The sequence below is a fragment of the Pygocentrus nattereri genome, chromosome 5, assembly GCF_015220715.1.
Source record: "Pygocentrus nattereri isolate fPygNat1 chromosome 5, fPygNat1.pri, whole genome shotgun sequence".
In the NCBI taxonomy this organism is placed as follows: domain Eukaryota; kingdom Metazoa; phylum Chordata; class Actinopteri; order Characiformes; family Serrasalmidae; genus Pygocentrus; species Pygocentrus nattereri.
The window spans coordinates 25,196,296-25,219,360 of NC_051215.1; the positions used below are offsets into that span (position 1 = coordinate 25,196,296).

A 23,065-nucleotide genomic window follows, 5' to 3' on the forward strand; every position below is an offset into this window, starting at 1 on the left:
GAAAACAGCAGCAGGAGGATAAAAAACTGGGGGCAAGTCTGCATTACTGGGTTAGCAGAGCATCTCCAGAGATGATACCCAGCTTCTGGTCTCAAAGGATGTCCAACAAAGAACTAAGTCAATTCTATTAATGACTGTGATCTTCATCCAGCTACTTATGGTTCCTTAAAGCAAACTATTGATTATGTTGATTTAAAATGGCCCTGTATTCTGCAGAGTTAACCAGTACAGATGTGAATTCCCTCAGATTAAAACTGACAGCAGCTGAACCTCATCGTAGTCACTGAATGCATCTACACGCACGCACAATGTTTTTAAAAAAGCTGCAGCGTGAAGTTTGAATGTTATGTTTACGTCACATCTTCTGTGAGTTTACTGGCTGGTTGTAAAGCAGAAACCTGATTACTGTCTGACTCATAGGTCTGGTGCTGATCGGATTACTGACTAATTCTGATTTTCTGCAGTTATCAGATTATTAAGTGCATGTAAATGCACTCACTGTTTAGTTTCAAAACCTATAGAGCTGAAGTACTACAAAAATATTCACTGTCCAATTTCTTATAGACTGTCAACATTTCTTGTGGTTTTAGACAAATCCATGACTTACAGCAACTGATATACAGGCTCTTGGGACAATGATGGCTGATTACACAGCACGCAGAAACACTAAACGCAAGCGGAATGCAGCAAACCACTCCACGTGTCTTTCCGACAAAATGTCCATTGCAGGCCAAACAAACAGGAACCCTACTGCACCCTTTTTCTAGGCTTTTACTTTCCTCCAAGCAGGAAGTCAACATTTCAGCCAAATCTCCTTTGAAACTCATCAGCCCTTATACGCACTGCTTACAAAGAAATCCATATGAGGCTTTTCAAAGTGTTTCAGGTAAAAAGTGGCCTCTTTCAATTGTAACTGTCTGTTTGAAAGATGTCTTAATTAAACGGATAATTACCTCAAAGTAAAACAAGATTAGGATGAGATTAGAAGAATGTTCCACTGATTACAAAGTAACAGGAAGAGAAACTGGCATAGTGGAGTGAAAATTATTACATTTATTACTATTATTTTAGATGTTGACTGCAGACCATATGGCTCATGGTACAATAACTCTAGATTTGCTATACACACATTTACAAACATATATGAATAAAATCTCTTCGAAGTAGTAACTTTACAGGAGAAGGCAAAATGGTCTTAACTTTTAATATAAGTCAGTGGAAAGAGATTTCTTTCCAAGCAATTTTGGAACATTTCTATTGGTCCATTCATAACGAAATTATATGAATTAATAATAAAAAAAAATATATAAGAACAACAAGAACAGCTCACGGGCTCACCGAAATTGGACAATAGAAGATTGGAAAAATGTTGCCTGGTCTGACGAGTCTCGATTTCAGCCGCGACATTTAGATGGTAGGGTCAGAATTTTCGTGTCAACAACATGAAATTATGGATCCATCCTGCGTTGTATCAATGGTTCAGGCTGGTGGTGGTGGTGGTATTTCTTGGGGGATATTATCCATTTATGACCACAGTGTACCCATCTTCTGATGGCTACTTCCAGCAGGATAATGCACCATGTCACAAAGCTCATATCGTCTCAAACTGGTTTCTTGAACATGACACAGAGTTCACTGTAGTCCAATGGCCTCCACAGTCACCAGATCTCAATCCAATAGAGCACCTTTGCAATGTGGTGGAATGGGAGATTTGCACACATGTACACATTATATTGCCAAAAGTATTCAGTCACCCATCGAAATCATTGCATTCAGGTGTTCCAATCACTTCCATGGCCACGAAGTGGTTGGCCATGTAAAATGACAGAGCAGGGTCAGCGGACGCTGAGGCGCATAGTGCACAGAGGTCACCAACTTTCTGCAGAGTCAATTGCTACAGACCTCAAGAACAGCGTAGAGAGCTTCATGGAATGAGTTTTCAAGGCTGAGCATCTGACTCCAAGCCTTACATCACCAAGCACAATACAAAGCGTTGAATGCGATGATGTAAAGCGCCGCCACAGGACTTTAGAGCAGTGGAGACGTGTTCTCTGGAGGGACAAATCACGCTTCTCCGTCTGGCAATCCGATGGATGGGTCTGGGTTTGGTGGTTGCCAGGTGAACGGTACTTGTCTAACTGTATTGTGCCAAGTGTAAAGTTTGGTGGAGGGGGATTATTTTGTGAGGTTGTTTTTCAGGAGTTGGGCTCGGCCCCTTAGTTCCAGTGAAAAGAACTCTTAATGCTTTAGCAGACCAAGAGATTTTGGACAGTTTCATGCTTCTAACTTTGTGGGAACAGTTTGAGGACGACCCCTTCCTGTTCCAACATGACCAGTGCACAAAGTAAGGTCCATAAAGACATGGATGAGCGAGTTTGGTGCGGAGGAACTTGATTGGCCTGCACAGAGTCCTGACCACAACCCGACAGAACACCTTTGGGATGAATTAGAGTGGAGACTGTGAGCCAGGCCTTCACGTCCAACATCAGTGTCTGACCTCACAAATGCGCTTCTTGAAGAATGGTCAAAAATTCCCTTAAACACACTCCTAAACCTTGTGGAAATCCTTCCCAAAAGAGTTGAAGCTGTTATAGCTGCAAAGGGTGGGCCGACATCATACTTACCCCACGGATTAAGAATGGGATCTCACTCAAGTTCATACGCATGTGAAGGCAGACGACCGAATACTTTTGGCAATATAGTATGTGGGGGGGGGGGGGGGGGGGGGGTATATAATATATATATAAAATTTTCCAATATTGTCAATATTTGATACAGACAACTACAAGCTAATGTTCACTTCAAGGGGCTATAGATTTGTGCAATAACTGAGCCACTAGTACATCTTTCAACAGTTTATTACTCAGGCACTTAGCTAAATAGTGAAAGTCAAAGTTTATACTGACATGCACTGTTTAGCTATGTGCCCCAGTAATTTAACTCAGCATCATCAATGCATCACATCACCCAAGTGATAATTACAAAATCTCACTGTTAACAACATAATTATGTAATTATACAATACATAAAGTGGTTGTCCTGTAGAATAACAACACTGTTGATAGCTACACCTTTTAGTGCCATCGTGTATGTAAATGTAAATCAAACAAATAACACTGTCACCTACCGGTGCAGCAGGAAAGTGATCAGATAGCTCATAAGGCTCTTCTGGAATCCACTGTCTGTGCTCTAGACACCATAAGATCTATAAAGAAATCAGAATTTTTCAGTGTGACCTCAAAATTGCATTATAATTAAATACTTCATATGCTATCATATAGGAGTGAACAATATGAAAGGTTACGAGCGATAATTCACACCACCACTGTGTGTGTCAGTACATTGTGATTCTGTCAGTACGTCGAAGGTATGGAATTTCTAGAACACGATCAGTCACACTTTAGGCAACTAAATTTAAATTAAAACATTTAAAATGACCATTTGGCCCATTAAAGAGTAAATAAAATGTTATTCATATTGTAAGTTTGGCTAATAAAAAGTATCGGAAAAGTGCTACTTGTGTATTCATCCCCCCTTCCCAAAGTGTTAGTTTCAGATAAAAATAAATAAATAAATAAATAGTAACAATAAATAGTAAAAATTTGCCAAATCATCATGGCTATAAAGAAATCAGAACCAACCCAAAAAGAATCATGAATCATGCACCCTTAGTATAAAATGCAGCTACACAGTAACTGGACCTGATAAAATGAACAGTGAGTGTAAGATAAGTTTTTCTAATAAGGCGGTCAGTGAGTGCTTACTGTACAGTCAAAATGTATCATGATGCTATATTTTTGCAGTATCACTTAAATTTATTGTTCCACTAAAGTGGAACTTTTTCAAAACCTTCAATGATTATATTTTAAACATAATTTTAATATACTAATTTCTTTAATTAAGTAAAAGATGCTTTAAAGGGCTTATTCAGAGCTCACTTTCTTTGTACCTCTTTTTTTTTTTATAGTAGTTAAGAGTCCACAGTATCGATCTTTAGAATGTTTGTGACTCATTGGTTCCCAGGCCTGGTCCTGGAGTGACTCCTGTCCTGCACATTTTAGTTTATTCCCTGTTTAAACACACCCACCAACTCAGGAAGGGATTGGTAAAGAGCTGCTTGGTTGTATCAGGCGTGTTAGTAGCACGGAAAACACCAAGCACCAAGTTCCTCTGGCAGGGATTATGCCTAGTACAGGACCTTTCAGTAAAGAACTTCCATTCAGGATGATGTATAGTCCTGGCTTAAGCCCTGTCCACAATAAATATATACACAATCCCAAGATGTGCAGGGGAGGTGTTCTCTAGGACCAGGTCAGGAACCTATAAAAGAAGACTTAAATCTTCAACACCACCCACAGAATATCTAAGGCTGACAAAGATGGGTACTGTGTTATGTTGTGTACTTTATTGGTCCCACAATGGAAATTAGTCATTTTGCTACCTAACTATGCCCAATCTGGGTGCAGCACAGCATCGCCAGCAGAGCAATGCTACCTAGGGCAGTGGAGGATTAAGTGCCTTGCCCAAGGGCACAACCAGGTGCACCAAGTAAGTCGTGCTATTTGAACCCCCAACCTTCCAGTTGGGGGCTCACTTCTCATACCAATAGGCTACTGGCTACACATGATGCTAACCTACATCACCACAGTGATGCTCAGTATATTGGAGGTACTGTTAGAATTTCTAGAACACCGTCAGTCACACGGCAGTGCTGAGAATGATGTGCCATCCAAGTAACACATACTATAGAGGTCCTGATCACTGACAAATGGGGTAAAGCGGGGGATAAATTATTCAGTAAAAACTATGAAGTAGGGAAGCTCAATCAGACTTATCCAAGATCAGAAACTGGAGATTTTTGCTCAAGACATGAAATTGGCAGATCTGTGTTGCAAAAGTATAATGAAAATAAACTGAGGCAGGCAAGTGCACTCAAGTCCTTGTGCTAAATAGCCAGTTTTCTCTTACTTTCCATGTAGCACCTAGATTAATGACAGTGCTGATTCCTAACTTAAAACGGGCGGCATATGACATGGGTTGCAGACATCTGAATTTTGGAACGTCTACTAAATCTCAATGAGATCTCTACTTAAAATCTCTCTTTTACTACTTGCTACTTTACCTTTGTTTTTTTTGTTTTTTTTTTTTATAAACTTCTTGTATTATGTGTTTTTGCCTGTGTAATGTTCTGATTGTCTAACTTTGCTGTCACGAATAAACCTCTGGTTCAATAATACAGGGACTGCATAGTAAAATGTATGCTGTACATAAATAATTTTTAAATATTTTGTATTACAATAAATAAATAATTCTGAGTACAAAGCAGTACGCACCCATTCAAAGGACAGAATCCAACAGCCTCGAGCAATGCCTAGCAGAACGTTGAGGGTACGTCGCGGGCTGCCCGACACCACATGCGTGGTACTCTCACATACTGTATCCACCACAGTGAAGCCACCCAAACTGTTGACCACTTGGAGCACTGTTTGCTGCTTCCTAATATATGCAACAGAAATTCAAAAGAGATTAGTCTTTCTAAGTGTTAGCATGTTAACGATGAAAATGTAACAACTCTTTAATGATCATATGCTGAAAACTACGTAATCGTGATAAATGGAACAAAAACACATTCAAGTTACTAGGTAGCTGAATATACTTACTCAGTAGGCATGCTAGTCATCACTAATGTTCTATTTTTCTGAAAAGGAAAAAAGGATATTGTCATTAGGGTTAAAACACTTCACAGAAACAAGGTTCATAGCATGAAGGAGAAAATTGTCCAAAAAAATTCTAAATCATCTGAACATGAGAATGTTAATCTTTCATGATGAATGAACCAACAGAAATGCTCCAACATTACTTTAAAACCTCAGTACATTAGCCGTTCTGCAGGCTCCTTAGTGGCTATTCTTCCACCGAAATAGAAATTGAATCAGATGCTTTTAACTGTTAACTCTAACCAGATAAACTAGAACACTTGTGTCAGATGGAATAGGACACTGTTGTCTCTGTGTGTTAAATGTCATGAATGTTTGGTGGTTGAGCTGCTAGTGAGCAACGAGGGGCGAAAGGTGAGGAGTGAGACCCCCTACAGTGAAAACTATTCACACCTCTCCACAAAGACGGCTGTGCAGAGATAAAATGGACAACTGCACCTTTCTTCATATCAAACATACCATTTGTCAGTTGTACAGGTATTTTTAAACACAACAAAAAGTTTTTTTTTTTAAATGTTGACTTGCTTGCCTACAAAAACTGAAAACTAGTGGGCTTCTGGTTTTGTTAATTAGAGGCATTTCCATCATACAAATATATCTCATTAACTTTATTAAAAATTTACAGAAGAATGTTTTTGCCTTCCAAACCTTACCATTTTGGAGATTCACTTTCTTTTTTGGACAGTGACAATATTATAAATAATATTACATAGCTCTTTTGATGATGGGTGCATTAGTAAGCAACACATGCCGGATGTATCTGCATATTTGGTGAGCGGAGAGGAAACACAAGTCCAAGGCCATGAAGAGGGAAAAGCGGTTAGTGTTGTTTAAGCACAGCAACATGTCCCACCGCTCCATCCGTCCCCTGTACTCTGGCCCCAGGACAGCAGGTCCTCAGCACAAGCACAAGAACGCCAGTCGTGCGCGCACACGCACACAGCACTTCCTCTTTGCTCCCACCACAGGAAGTTGGGGTTTCAGGTCCATCAGCACACAGAGAAGCCAAAACAGCTCCACAGTACATAACATGTTTGTAGATATGCTTATTGGCAACTGTGACGATGTGCAGCCAGGTGTGCGGCCTCCTAGCTGAGCGTCTGGGCAAAGCCGTGCATCGGGTGACTATCATTATTTGATAATAAATACTGCTGTGTGATGTGATTAGTACTAAACTGAAAACAGAACAAAAACACAATATTTGATGTTTTATGTCAGGTTTTTTTTTTTTGGAACTACACACTCAAATTCGATGCCTGCAACATGTTCTAAAAAATTTGGGACAGGCACATCACCTTTCTTTTCAATGACAACTAATAATTGTTTGGGGACTTAATACACTAATTAATACAGGTTTTAATATAGCTTTTTTTGCCATCTTTCCGTAATACAAGTCTTCAGCTGTGCAACTATGCATGGCCTTTGTTTTCAGTGGTAGACAGGTCTAGACTGTAGATGGGCCAGTCTAGCACCTGCATTCTCCGATTATGCAGCCATGTGGTCGTAACACGTGCAGAATGAGGCTTTGTATTGTCATGAAGAACTAAAGACATTTCTGAAAAAGACTCATTTAGAAGGCAGCGTGTGTTGCTCCAAAATGTGTATATACATATCTTTAGCATTGAGGGTGTCTTCACAGATAAGCAAGTCACTCACTAATACCCCCATACCACGACAGACCCTGGCTTTTTAAACTTTATGCTGGTAACACTCTGGATTGGAAAATTTTTACTTTACTTCTGTGGCTGGAGAAAAACATTGCAATTTCCATAAACAATGTGAACACTCGTCTCGTCAGACCACTATAGATTTCTGCTGTGTCAGTCTATTTCAGAGCTTTGTCCCTGAGAAGTCGGCGTGTTTCTGAATATTGTAAACATACAACTTCCACTGTATATGGCATAGTGCATTAATAGACACAGCAACAAACAGTATTTATTGACAGCAGTTTTTAAAGTATTCCCATGCCCATTTGGTCAAATCCATCACAGAAGCCTGCTGGTTTTTAATGCAGTGCCATCCAACAGACAAAAGGTCAGTTTTTAGTGTTGTCCTTTACAAACAGATATTTCTTCAGATCCCCTAAATCTTTTGATGCCATTATGCACTATAGAGAGTGAAATAACCCCCCCACCCCCACTAAAAACTCTCATTGAATAATGTACTTACTTACTGATGTATTTTTAGCAGGGTTGCGAGCATTGGCCCATCTCTGCTCTTAAAGAACTAGGCCAGGATTCAGCAAAATGTATCTCTTTTACTGGTCTATTATTGCTCCATAGGAGATTTTAGGTAAAATTAAAATAATCCTTCTTTGTAGTAAAATAAAGCTCTGCTGATCATTCTGGAGTTAATGTAGAATTGCTAATTCACCCTTTAACCCTGAAGATAGCACACAGACAACAATCTCGCCTAGCTAGTAATTGACGAAAGGAAATAGAAAGATTTAAGACGAACGCCAATAATTTGGAAACGAATGGACTTTTATTAGCACTACAGGTGGTTTCCTTATATTTTTAATCCACAACGAAAAAACTGTGAAACACAAAAAGTCACAAAGCATAAGTCACCTTCTTGTTCGAATTTTAAACTAGGCCTTTCCTAGTTGCTCTGTTTATACCCAAACATGATTACATTACCCGCTCTTCACAACATCCCTAGTTTTAAACTGCCTCTGTGCCAACTCTTTGAGAATGTGTTGCAGGCCTCATTTTCAGATTAAATGTGCAATTACAAGCTGAAAAAAACACAAGTAGATAAGGTAAAACATTGAATTTCTTGTCTCTATACTGCCTTCCTTTAAATAGAGTCAAAATAGACTTACAAGACGCTGCTTTTGGACTTTATGTGCACTGTACCTACTGTCTCAACTTTTTTTGTTTGTAGCATTTAAGTGTTTTCTCTCAATATCTTTAATCTCAGTGTTGTTCTCAGTTTGAATCAGAGGGGTTACTAAATCACATCTTTCGCCAAAATCTTATACCAAACAATGTCTGGGTAGGATGTGAAAGAAAGCTGTTCTCACCCGAGCTACAACTTTAGAATAAACAAGCACAGAACGCAAAGACTTGAAAATAATCTTTTCATCGACCGACTCCCAAACCGTACTCTCAAATACCTTTCCAGACTTTTGGTCCATTTATCAGTCGTCTGCTGAGCCAGAGACTCTCCCTTGTAAAAACACAGAGTTACTGAATGTTGGTGTATTGTTCAGACTCGATTCACAACTTTAAGTGTTATGACTGAGTATAGCTTTAGCTTCTGGGGCAGAGTCAATATGTTCATCATTCATCTGAAGAGGTTGCCCTCTTCACAGTACACACTGAACTAATCCTTTTGCTTTCTTTCGATGAACCCAGAAGGATGTCAGAGAGATGAGTATGAAATGAAGGCTTTATCAAGTTATGCAAGATTTCTCTTGAAAAGATTTCCAATTGACGTTTTTCCTACAACCGGAAAACACTGCACCATAGCTCTGATGTTAAGGGAGAGAATGACAAAGCAACAACGGTGTTAGAAAAGTGGATTCAGACTAAACAATAAAATACCTCCTAAAATCAATCTTTAACCTCTTAAACTCCTTAAAACCACCAGTCGTTCCAAAATGCACTGTCATATTCTTCATAACTTTCATATTTCATAAGCTACATTCAGAAGGTGGGCGTCGTATGAGGCTGTAAATGTCTTCTTTCCAGTTAAATAGATGGTGGTGCCATTTTAAACCCTTATATTAAAAGAAGCTGAACTAATTTTTTCCCTACTGAAAATCGACCCATTTTTCCACAAATCTGGGCTATAAACTATAAACAGATGGCGTCTCTTCAGTGATCTGCTCTGTAAAAATTACTTTTATACAATAATACAAAGAGTGTCTAAAATGTTCGGCTTTCAGCTGTAAATTGTAAGCATATGTGTGTGATCATGAAACACATTTTCTGTTAATTTTGGAGGTAATTTTTACAAAAAATAAATAAAATACAAATTTACATTTATTTCATGCACTTACTGAATAATTTGCCTGATTTGGTCATGTAAATTCAGATGGAAAAAACAAAATATAAACACGAGCAACATCAATCCTTAGACGTTAAAAGTATTGCGGAAGACAGCAAACACTTTGCGCAACTTATTTGCTCATAATTCACTGAAACAACCAGGTAAATTCTGTTGAAACAATAGAGTTTAAAAGCAGAGCTCATAATAAGCAGAAGACTTGAATATACTGATATCAAATATAAATCAGATGTAACGTGATTCATTATATAACAAACTACATAAGTAATTACATAAATACAGCACCATAGCCATCGGATATGAGATTAGATATAAATTATTTTATATAGAATATAATCTACTTGCTTAAATAGGCAAAAAAGAGGATTTTGCTGGAGACTTTTTGAACGACAAAGAAAACAAATGGATTCTTGATTAAATCAAGAATCACCCTCAATTGAACCCGAGATAACCAAACTAAAGCTCTTATTTTAGACATACAAGAACATCAAAGAAAATACAAATTATGCTTGGAATAGCTGAAGTTAAAAGAGGATGAGGAACAACCAGAAACGAGATGGATGGACAGATGCATCAGAAATAAGCCATTAAAATGCCTAAAGTGCCAAACATAATATAGGGCATTATGGAGAAACACTATCCATACGTTCGCGAGGAAGTGGAACTGACTTAATGCCACATAAAGGGTCTAAAACGATGTATAGCTGCCAAGAAGCCATTACTGAGAAAATGAAAGAGATAAAAAAGAAGAAATCAAACAAAGGAGCTGCTGGTGCTCTTAGAACAATGCACTGACCACCTCAACATCACTGAATGTGATCGGGATTAATCAAATCACCAGAATCAGAGAATGTTAAACCAACTTCTAAGACTGGACTTGGGGGGTAAATCTTGGGAAAAGATTCCTACACATTTTTTGAAAAACTGCTTAAAAGAATGGAGGCTGCATTGTATGACATTTAGGTTCTGAGTCTCCGTTCTTCTTCCCCCAACAAACCCCCCCCCCAAAAAAAAGAAAAAAAAAAAAGAATAAAACTTGTACCTATTGGTCTCTGAGCACCGTAAAACACAAGACCATCTATCATTATCGTTAAGGTAAAACTGAAAAAGCTTTGGGTTGTAACAAGACATAGAATGACTTTAGGACGTCCAGCTAGGGCATGCCTTTTAGAAGTTCTCTAGCAACAGTGCTAAAACACAGACCACGCACAAAAGCATGAACCCAAGCGCTGGTGTGAACTGCTTCAAGCACTTGTTTCCAATACACCCAGCACAAATGAAGGAAATTCTTTAGGGTATGACACACTGAGCTCAGTGGGCAGTTCATGCACTCAGGATTCTATTCACACACAGCGAGAGGGGTGCTCAACCTTTACATAAGCAACAACAAACTATTTAAAAGGTCGAGATGCAGAAGACTATTCGTTGCTGTACGTTAAGCCAAGTTTTGACACTCCAGATCACACTACACTGTCACAGCTGTGGCTCAGTTATTCCCCCAGCTTATGAGCTCTGGAATCACCCGTGAGATCATAGACAGGATGTAACCAGAGCACCTGCATCCAACGAACCTTATACAACTTCAACCCCAAAGCCATCCTTAAGAGTATATTTGGTGAAGAAGTTACTTAATGGTTGTGCAAACCAGTCCCAACTTTCCAAACTGAAAACTCTCAAGAAATTTTCTTCCAAAGGGTCTAAAGACTTGCCACGAGAAGAGCAGAAAAATGGGAGGTTAAGTGAAAGAGACTAGTCTCATGACTCACTGCTGTTTCCAATAAACCTTGTGCGAGATCCACTGTTGAGAAAGTCCCAGAAGAGAAGTTTCATCCCATTAAGCAGCGATTTTCACCCCTCACATTACTTATCACACCTGACATCAGGGCCTGGCGTGAGGTCACCCGGTCCGTCTCTTTGATCTCTGCTGATACAAGCGAGCAGAATAGCTGCTATTGTAGATAAACCTATTTAGTGCTGGTCTTCAGGAGGTGAGGTGAAGAGCTTACAATGACGACATACGCCCATCTTTCAAAACCTCCACACAACGGAATGCTCTCAAACAAGCTAGCGCCGCGCCGGCTCATGACAAGGCTGAATGTGCCTGGGGACACAGGTCGCATGAAGTGAAATCAAACAGAGATCCTTGGGAGATGAAAGCCCTCCGAGCCACTCAACGAAAGAGGGAAGTTCCGTCAAGGCTGAAGGAACGTAAAAGGCTAACTCGGCCAGGTGCGATGTCACAGATGTGAAGACGAGACGTACAGGAAACCAAGAAGACAACAAAAGAGCCGAGCAAACAGCAACTGCTTCAAAGACAATTATTATGCTGCATTACTGAGCCGTGTTACATTACTTCATAGAGATGGAGCTGCAGATCAGAAAAACTTTCAATTAGAACGACACGGCAGAACCTATAATTCAGTTCAGTTTACAGGTCATTCTCCATCCGGAGTCGGAAACCATGTTACAAAGGTTGCAGGGTTGAAAAAGATGCTTAAAATATTAGGCGCAGCTCCAAAAGTCAGTATGTACATTTACACAGTTGATCTAAGACTAAAAAACACTTCTCTCATGATTTCTCTGATTCTTCATTTGTTTAAATCCTGTTTCACAGTCGCTCTGCATCTGTAAAACAGCTAGTCACAAAACCAGTTTTCAATTTGAGAAACCATTTTTAATATAAAAAGGTTTTAAAGAGGCTGAACGTAGGATTGTGTATAAAACAGTCATGTTTACTTCTTATATTATTAACGTTATGGTACATTTGAAAAATAATGTATTTAATTAAAAAAAATTCATTTGATCTTGGTGACTGGTGTCATCAGGACTCTTATTACATTTTAACACGATATTTTCAGCTCTATTAAACTGCTTCTTGGGTCGAGGCTCATCAGAGAGGAAGCATGTCAAGGCATGAGAAGGCAAATCCACCCTCGCTCACTATAGTTCATTCATTTATTAATAATTTTGTTTATCAGGCAGCTCATAACTTCTATGTCCATCCATTTTCTAAGCTGCTTCTCCGTCAGGGACGCGGGGGGGTGCTGGAGCCTATCCCAGCAGTCATCGGGCAGAAGGCAGGATAAACCCTGGACAGGTCGCCAGTCCATCGCAGGGCAGACAGACAGACACAGACAGTCACTCACACACTCACACCCAGGGGCAATTTAGCATGCCCAATTGGCCTGACTGCATGTCATTGGACTGTGCAGTGGACTGTGTGAAGAAACCGGAGAACCCGGAGGAAACTCACGGAGACACGGGGAGAACATGCAAACTCCACACAGAGAGGACCCCGGTCACCCAGCCGGGGAATCGAACCCAGGCCCTCCTCGCTGCCACCGTGCCGCCGAACTTCTATGTGTAATCAGTATTATGTTCTTTAATGTCTGGGTAATTAAGATTGTCAAAATAATGCCAAATATAATTTTTATTAAAGATTTTAAATAACTGCACAAGGTCAACTGATCACCAGTGAGTCAGGCAATTTACAAAATCCTCAGTTTTAACCAGAATGTCACTGAAGTCACCATCACTGATGCTACACCATATTCATACAACACCAGTGACTGTAAAATATATTTGGAATGAAGCTCTCCTTTGTTAGATGTTAATGGACATATTAGATTATTTAGTGTTGGGCTGAAAGAAACGTTTTTTTTAAACATATGTATCCACCTGAATTCCCACTCCAAATGGAGAATGACCCTTATATTCAAATATACGTGAAAATCTGAAAAAAAAACTTTGGTTGTAAAGTCTAACCATTTTGGTGTTGGTCACGAATCCCATGAATTTCCGCAACAACACGTTTCTCTTCTCATTACAATGACAAACAAATGGAGCTCTGCCAAGACGTAAACTCCCTCCACTGACTGTATCAGATAACATTTCCTTTATTTCTTCATCGTTTAGATAAGGCAAGTCAAACAACTCGCTAACAATCCAATCACACGTTTACTGTCAACATGCATTATTGAACAGATGGCTGAATAAATTAGAACCACAATCATGCATCATTCTATCAAACCACAAAATATGACAGAATAGGCCTTCTCAATAAATAAAGTGATTGATTTTACCTTCATGTATCTGTCCGTTTTCATAAGCCCTTGTTTGCTACACATTTCAGAACAGCTGTCAGTGAGCCCATCTGAGGTGCTTTTACTGTCTTTGCCTACAAATGAAAATATGCAAAGGGGGAAAAATAGTTCAGACTAGAGCAGCACACCACAGATGCATCTACGCAGCTGAGCTCTTTCACAACCTTTTTTTAACGTGTTGCCTCAGCAGACATAAGATACATGAAAGGATGTAAGAACATGAAAACATTTATTTAGGATTATAAAACAAAGTAACATGATTACAAGTACATAAGTGTTTGCAAGCAAAAAATATATCACTGTTGTGAGAGGAAAACATTGTATCTCCACAGTTTTCAGTTTTTCACCTAATTTGAAAACACTTGTTGCCCTTTACATCATGTGTAAAATCCATTAAAAATGGACCAAAAGAAACAGCCCAAAATTACTTGGGGAAAAGTCTGGTTCCACTGACTTACATTACAAGTAAAGCATGTCTTTTGCCTGTAAAGTTGTCATTTTGGAGATGAGGTTTTCTTCTGACAGCAGCGATATGCATTTTCACATTGTCAAAAAGCAGCAAACTGAACAAATCTCCAACAAATGAGAAAACAGCAGCTTTTCAGAACTGATCAGTGTTCAGCTGGTAGTACTCATGTTCACTGATGTTATTCTTAACACTATAAACAGCCTTTCCTTTCAAAGATATGAGTAGGTTTGTCAAGATTACGGAATTTTAACTGGCGAATGCTGCCATATAAATACCTACAATTAACAATTACACTGTCCTTTTGGATGATTAGCTTTCTTGCTTCCTAGCTGCTGATACTCTCAACTGACGATAGACACAGCTCAAGCTCACAAACAAATCCTATTAAATTACATTTTAATAAACAATTATTACTGCTGCCCTCTAAAGACCCATGATGTGTCTTAATAAATGTATTTTCTGCTCTCTTTTATTTGCATGCATTTGCCTCAACTCAACTCAATTCACATTTGTTGAATTGTTCACAAACTGTGAAACCTAACCACTGCAGAAGATAATTATGGTCAGATTGAACCATTGCAATTACAGTCATGTGGAAAAGTGAATTTTAAGGGAATTTTAGAGCACAATTTATATTTATTTTTTAAAATATTAAATATAAAATATAACTTTTGCCAAGGACACATTTAATGTTTGATCCCAGCAAACAGTAATTATGTATTAAATTGAGAAAGTGAAAGTAAACTAACACATCCTCTACAGGAAACAAACTTCAATGTGGCAAATTTTGTGTTAATTTAAGAGCACAGTACTTACTTATTTGCCTGAGTTTAACATATTGAAACAGGGGCCCTCAACAGACCAGACACAGCAGTGCTGCTGGTGTCACTGCTGGACTGAGAATAGTCCACCAAACAAAAACCAGCACAAATTGTGCAGCATCAGATGAGCTACCGTCTCTGACTTTACAACAACAAGGTGGACTGACAAGGTTGGAGTGTCTAATAGAGTGGACAGTGAGTGGACACTGTTTAAAAACTCCAGCAGCACTGCTGTGTCTGATCCACTCATACTTGCATAACACACACTAACACATCACCACGTCAGTGTTACTGCAGTGCTGAGAATGATCCACAACCCAAACAGTACCAGCTCTGTGAGGGTGTCTTGATGAAGAACAGGGTTAAAGGGGGCTAACAAAGTATCAGAGAAACAGATGGACTACAAAGTGAACTACAAAGAGCACGTATATTTAAAGTGAAGCTGATAAAATAGACAATGAGCATAGAAACAAGGAGGTGGTCATGAGATATATATATATATATATATATATATATATATATATATATATATATATACACACATACACACACACACACACACACACACACACTTTACATCTAATGTAAGTGAGTAACTTTTGCACAGGCCAAGTTATGTTTTATCTTTTCCAATATGTTGAACTCAGCAAGTAAACAGTAATTATGTATTACGCTGAGGATGTTTTAACTTTTCATTAAAAATAAAAAATAAACAAAATAATTTGACTAGGGGCACACAATTGTATGTAATAACTGTGACAGGTCTGGTGGCTGCATCTGTAATTGTACATAAATTTTACAGTCTTTTTAAATCCTACTCTGAAAGTAGCTCAGGGATGGTATTTATCCACTGAAAAGGCACAGCATGTTGATGCTGGCACTGGTTCATTCTTGTTAGCATCACTTTGGTTAGGAGGGCTTTTAACCATCCTTACTTTCTGAAGAAGTAACTGAGTTCTGCTGGTTTCTCCTCTTCTGTCTCTTGGCAGGAGGCTCCTGTTTCATCTCCTCACATCTGGACACCACGGGTACTGCAGATATTTTGGACTCACGTGCTGAACCAGATGTCTTTGTGATCACTTCATCAGATGCTTTAACGGACCCTCTTCTTGAGCTTGATGCCTCTGATTTGTCTTTGCGACTGAAAACCTTTTGCCTTGTGTTTCCAGTGCAGGTCTCCTGAGGAATACTTTTGCGCCTATTTTGGTTTAGAGGCTCAAGGTCAAAGGTGGGTAAATTCACCGCTTTAGAAGACGAGTCTACCAAGACGACCCTGCGCCCTGGTGTGTTCTTGGCTGAAGAGAAATAGTCCTCAAACACACAATCATCATCATCATCATCACTATCATCACCACCACTAGGGTTAGTCTCAAAGCTGGTCACCACAGGCGCTGGCTTTTTTTTTGAAGACACTTTTTGGGCAGTTTTTGGAGTGGTCAGGTCTTTAGGTTGAGCTGAACAATTGCGCTTCGGAAGAGAAGTGCCCACAGAAGGTCTTCTAGAGTGAGCTACATTCAAATGAGCTTTTGTCTCTTTCAAGCATACTGGAACCTGGACTATTCCAGATTCCATACTGCTAAGAGGTGAACTGCTTATAGATTTCTTACTATTACATGATGACCTTCTAGGTTTTTCAATTGCTCCATCTGCAGGTTTAGGAAGTGAGGGTGAATTCTTTGATGTTTTATGAACAAAACAATCTAAGGAGGACTGCTTTGTCAGTCCAGAGCATGATGCCCTTGTTTTTTTACTTTGTGGTGGTACTGAGGCTTTATTAGGCTCTTTACTTGAAGAGTTAAATGTGATATCTGAGTGAGAAGATGCCTTCTTAACACATCTTTTGGATGTTGTCTTTGTTAACGGAAGGTCAAAGTATTCTTTATCCACTTCATCACTGCTGGAGCGCCGGCGCGTGTCTAACAAATCAGGCGCTTCTTCTTCCTCTGCATTAACAAACAAAGAAAAAAAATATATATAATTGGTCTGACTGTCAGGTATAACATTCCCCAAGATATATAATTACCATAGGCCTCCATTGCAGTCATATTTATTTATTTATTTATACACGCACACAGTACCCTCCATAAATATTGGCATCCCTGAGCAAAACAGGCTATATATATATATATATATATATATATATATATATATATATATATATATATATATATATATATATACACATACATACACACACACACACACACACACACACACATATATATATATATAACATTATTAAATTAAATATCATCACCTAACCCCCAATTGCTCCCTGGGCGCTGTGGACAGGGCTGCCCACTGCTCTGGGCAAGTGTGCTCACTGCCCCCTAATGTGTGTGTGTGTGTGTGTTCACTAGTGTGCATGTATGTGGGTGTTTCACTGGACGGATGGGTTAAATGCAGAGGTCTAATGTCACAGTGTGTGTACACAGTACACTTTAAGAACAATTCTAAAATATTTTTCTTAAATGTATGTGTGCCACAATTGTTGCACCAATTGTTGTTGTTGCACCCCTAGAAAGTCTTTTGTGTAAAATAATTCATATTATATGTTTATAAGTTCACCTGAGCAATTAGGAAAACTTATATGGCCAGCAATGACTTCCTGATTCATTGCAGAAGATATAGGAGATGAAACACAAGCCAAATTCCCTTAGTCATTCATCGTTATGAGAAAGACCAGAGAAAACAGCAATTATGTGCAACAAAAGCTTGTTGAGCTTAACAAATTAGGACCTCAAAATCTGAATGATCTGGAGAGATTCTGTGTGGAGGAACGGGCTGAGATCACCTACCATCCATTCTGCTGTACAGTATTAAATGAAGTATTAAAGTATTAAATGAAGGAGTGCCAACAATTGTGTCACAGCTAGATTTGAGAAAAAAAAACATTGTATATTAATATTTCAGTTTTTATTCCATAATTTTATTTGACTTGTTAATAAGCAATAAAGATTTTTTACAACTCATTTTGCTCATGTTTACCAGGGGTTGAGAACAAACAAAGAAACAAACAAACATACAAAAAAAAAACAACAACAAAAAAAAAACACTTTCATCCTCACCCAGTAGCTGTTTGGAGAGATCTGTGGGAGTCTTTCCAAGAGAGGGTTTCGGGGAGTCTTCCAGTTCTGATTCTTGAACCTGTGAAGCTGAGAACGGAGTAACAACAGTGTTATAGCTACAAAAGAAACACTGAGAAATACATGAAATGTTCACAAAAGGTATGTTAACATCTCAATCATGTTTCCACTTATTTCCTTACAACATTATAAAAGTACAACCCCAATTCCAATGAAGTTGTGACATTGTGTAAAACATAAATAAAAACAGAATATGATCATTTGCAAATCCTTTTCAACCTATATTCAACTGAATACACTACAAAGACAAGATATTTAATGTTCAAACAGATAAACTTTATTGTTTTTTGCAAATATTCACTCATTTTGAATTTGATGCCTGCAACATGTTCCAAAGAAGTTGGGACAGGGGCATGATGTACAACTTCAGTTGCTCAACAGTCCGGGGTCTGCGTTGTCGTATTTTGTGCTTCATAATGCGCCACACATTTTCAATGGGAGACAGGTCTGGACTGCAGGCAGGCCAGTCTAGTACCTGCACACTTTTACTACGAAGCCACGCTGTTGTAACATGTGCAGAATGTGGCTTGGCATTGTTTTGCTCAAATAAGCAGGGACGTCCCTGAAAAAGACGCTGCTTGGATGGAAGCATATGTTATTCCAAAACCTGTATGTACCTTTCAGCATTAATGGTGCCTTCACAGATGTGCAAGTTACCCATGCCATGGGCACTAACACACCCCCATACCATCAGAGATGCTGGCTTTTGAACTTTGCGCTGATAACAATCCGGACAGTCCTTTTCCTCTTTGGCCTGGAGGACAAGACGTCCATGGTTTCCAAAAACAATTTGAAATGTGGACTCGTCAGACCACAGGACACTTTTCCACTTTGTGTCAGTCCATCTCAGATGAGCTTGGGCCCAGAGAAGCCGGCGGCGTTTCTGGGTGTTGTTGATATGTGGCTTTCGCTTTGCACGGCAGAGTTTTAACTTGCACTTGTAGATGGAGCGACGAACTGTGTTCACTGACAGTGGTTTTCTGAATCTTTTGATGATATTATGGACTGTAGATGATGAAATGCCTAAATTCCTTGCAATTGCACATTGCGAAACGTTAATCTGTTGGACTATTTGCTGATGCAGTTGTTCACAAAGTGGTGAACCTCACCCCATCCTTGCTTATAAATGACTGAGCTTTTCAGGGACTCTCGCTTTATACCCAATCATGACACTCACCTGTTTCCAATTAACCTGTTAACCTGTGGAATGTTGCAAACAGGTGTTTTGTGAGCATTCCTCAACTTTCCCAGTCTTTTGTTGCCCCTTTCTCAACTTATTTGCAATATGTTGCAGGCATCAAATTCAAAATGAGTGAATATTTACAAAAAAACAATAAAGTTTATCTGTTTGAACATTAAATATCTTGTCTTTGTAGTGTATTCAATTGAATACAGGTTGAAAGGATTTGCAAAATCATCGTATTCTGTTTTTATTTATGTTTTACACAACGTCCCAACTTCATTGGAATTGGGGTTGTAGACACAGCTCAGACATCCTAGGTATCTGGGAACATGTACATATTACAGACACTACAGAGAAAATATGAAGACAGCATACCAGTGGGCGAGAGATTTTCACGCTGTGCTCTCATTTCCCTCAGACGCTGAGCCATGGTGTCAGCCCTTCTTGATGATGGACTGTACACTATTCCGTTCTCCTCATCAATAATGAACGGAGACGTATCTGAAACTGTACACACAGACACTCATGTGAAGGGCTAATGACAAGGAGAAAATCCACTGAGGAGGAGAAAAAAAACTGTGTCTTGCCTATGGGGGATGATCGAACCAGGCCTTCCATCATTTTGTCCAACTTTCTTTTCAGCCGCTTAGGGGTGCTCAAAGGAGCGTCCCTTGGCTGCATGCATCGATGCTATAAATCCAAGGGTTATTGGTGGGGATTTAAAATGAACAAGTGTAGACACATTATCTTTAACATAATTGCTGTCAATATTAAAAACATGCTTTCAGGTTAAGAAACCAGATCAACCAGCTTACCGTTCTTTTTTTCAACTGACTGAGAGTCGATTCCTCATGTTGAGCAGGGTAAAGGCCCTCATCGACATGCTCTGCGTTTTCTTTGCACCTGCACAGACCAGTGGTGGGAACATAAAATTTCACCCAAAGCACTGCAACCTTGAGTGGTAGAGACATCTATTGGCCAATATGAGCAACATAAGATCAATATTTCAGTCTGCATTAACAGTGGCTTTACACAGGCTACATTTATCAAAAACCTCTAGATCACTGTACAGTCACCTTTTCTATTTACTTCATTAGCATCTTTGCAAATGCATCAAAAGATTGTATGGTTCAGGTGGGGGACTAACATTGGACCAGCTACCCTCGATATTTAAAGCACAGAAAAAACTGCATGTTTATTTCACATAAAAGCTGCCTTTTTCTAAGCTCTGAAAATGTATATGATAATTATATACACTGTTCAAAAAAATAAAGGGAAGACTTAAACAACACAATATAACTCCAAGTAAATCAAACTTCTGTGAAAACAAACTGATGATGATGAAGGCATTGAAGCTATGGACTGGCCCGCCCGTTCCCCAGACCTGAATCCGATTGAGCACATCTGGGACATCATGTCTCGCTCCATCCACCAACGCCACGTTGCACCACAGATTGTCCAGGAGTTGCCGGATGCTTTAGTCCAGGTCTGGGAGGAGATCCTCAGGAGACCATCCGCCACCTCATCAGGAGCATGCCCAGGCGTTGTAGGGAGGTCATACAGGCACGTGGAGGCCACACACAATACTGAGCCTCATTTTGACTTGTTTTAAGGACATTACATCAAAGTTGGATCAGCCTGTAGTGTTTTTCCACTTTAATTTTGTGTGTGACTCCAAATCCAGGCCTCCATTGGTGAATAAATTTGTTTTCCATTGATGATTTTTGTGTGATTTTGTTGTCAGCACAATCAACTTTGTACAGAACAAAGTATTCAATGAGAATATTTCATTCATTCAGATCTAGAATGTGTTATTTGAGTGTTCCCTTTATTATTTTGAGCAGTATATTAGGATATATCAGTTATAAAGTAATGGTTTAGCCAAGTGACTAATTAAGACAGTTAAACATTTACAGAGGAATACAGAATACAGAGGTCAGTCAGCTAGCATTGATAATTAATAACATTTTATGGCAGTAGTAATTTTTTGTTATTCTACCTGAAGCCATGAGGGAATTAGATATAAGACAAGCAGTCGAACTTACAGCCAGATACTGTTTGTAATCATTTTATATTAATTTTTCTTACTATACAGTACTGTGCAAAATCAGAGACCATCTAGCAGAAAATTTCACAGAAGCCTCAACAACTAGATATGATACTTATTTCAGGTTAACTGTGTCACTCTTTGTCTTTATTACAGCTTCCGATTTTCTCAGGAAATCAAGCTCAGTTTCTCAAAGAAATATATATAAAGATATTTTTCCACATCTTTTCTCCATAGTTCAGTCTCAGAAATTGATTCAGTGGTGTTGAGGCCATAATATAAAAACACAGAAACAGGCAGGGATAATGTAAAAAAGCCAAAGGCTTATTAACAATGTAATCCCTAAGACAAAAAAATGAAACCAAAGGCAGCATAATGACATAGTAAACATGGCATGATATACAAAATGTGGTCTTTCAGGTCTTGTATGGTTGTAAAGGGTCTCATTTTCTTTGAATTAATTTTCAAACTCTTGTTTTCTTCCCTAGTCTGTCTCCGACCTTACAAAAGCTGATCACCTTATATTTAATCTCCTCAGAAAACTCTCTTGAAAAATTAGTTAATGGCCGTTTTGACTGGAAATTACATAAGGGTGGTCTCTACTATTGGACAGTAGTGTACATATCATGACTTAAATGTGAGAGTAAAACAGTCATTAAAAGATAAACAATACAGTGTGATAATCTATTTGTATCCTCAAGCTCGTTGCCTGGAGATTTGATCATCGCTTTATTACTGTAGAAATGTGAAGCCTTTTTAATATGAATCCAAAACCAGTTTGGACCTGGATCATCTAGATGACCTAGAATCATCTACACCTCATTCTTCTTCTTACTTTCTTAATAATGTTTTTAATTACGGGTTTACCTGGCCACCCAGCAGACAGACACGGTCTTCACACCCAGTCTCTTCGCTTTATTCCATGTGGACTGATGGCCATGTTTGAACACTACATGGGTGACTTGTTTGTTGAACGTTTTAGATACCTGCAAGGCAAAGTCAGATACCTAAACAACTGAAAATCCAAAATTACATTTTAAAAATGTGTCCGAGTTTTGTTAGTGCTGTTACCTGAGCACCCATGTCCTGAAGCTGCTGAATAAAGGGGTCAGAGTAATTCTCTGTCTTGCTTGCAGACCACACATCAACATATGCCACAACATCTGCACCAATAACACAAAACCAGGTAAAGTGTGAAAAACACCAGATTGAAAAATATCCTTTTAACTGGATGTATATGGACAGCGACACAGATACATTTTGACCCATTTGAACAATTTATTAAAAAAATAATAATTCATTAGAATTATAATTCAGACATCTTAGTTTCTGAATCATGAATTCTGAATCATGCCTTATTTAAGCACAAAATTAGGTAAAAATGTTACAAAATGACCCAAAATATCCACCATAACTCCCTTTAGAGAATCTGTACTGCATATAAATGTTCTTTAGTGCTTTATATCATTGTTGCTCTTTGTGTTGCTCTTTGATGTTGTATTACTAATCCACTTTCCTACCAACTTTCTTTCTTTGCTAAATGTAACTTAACCAATGTGCAAAGA

General features: G+C 38.8%; 1 protein-coding gene across 2 annotated transcripts in view; it reads right to left on the bottom strand.

Annotated features, from left to right (window-relative positions):
- The window catches only part of mcph1 (microcephalin 1), a 67,961-nt gene that overhangs the window by 41,320 nt on the left and 3,576 nt on the right, over positions 1 to 23,065 (bottom strand). The window contains exons 3-13 of one of the 2 annotated variants that reach the window (XM_017694092.2): positions 22,572 to 22,663; positions 22,368 to 22,486; positions 20,269 to 20,356; positions 20,041 to 20,143; positions 19,829 to 19,960; positions 18,193 to 18,279; positions 16,060 to 17,067; positions 13,814 to 13,908; positions 5,661 to 5,698; positions 5,334 to 5,496; positions 3,128 to 3,205 (exon numbers count right to left, since the gene is read on the bottom strand). In XM_017694092.2, coding sequence (XP_017549581.1) covers positions 3,128 to 3,205; positions 5,334 to 5,496; positions 5,661 to 5,698; positions 13,814 to 13,908; positions 16,060 to 17,067; positions 18,193 to 18,279; positions 19,829 to 19,960; positions 20,041 to 20,143; positions 20,269 to 20,356; positions 22,368 to 22,486; positions 22,572 to 22,663 — 2,003 coding nt within the window. The remainder of the gene's footprint in view (positions 1 to 3,127; positions 3,206 to 5,333; positions 5,497 to 5,660; positions 5,699 to 13,813; positions 13,909 to 16,059; positions 17,068 to 18,192; positions 18,280 to 19,828; positions 19,961 to 20,040; positions 20,144 to 20,268; positions 20,357 to 22,367; positions 22,487 to 22,571; positions 22,664 to 23,065) is intronic. The other variant, XM_017694093.2, reaches the window with a different exon arrangement.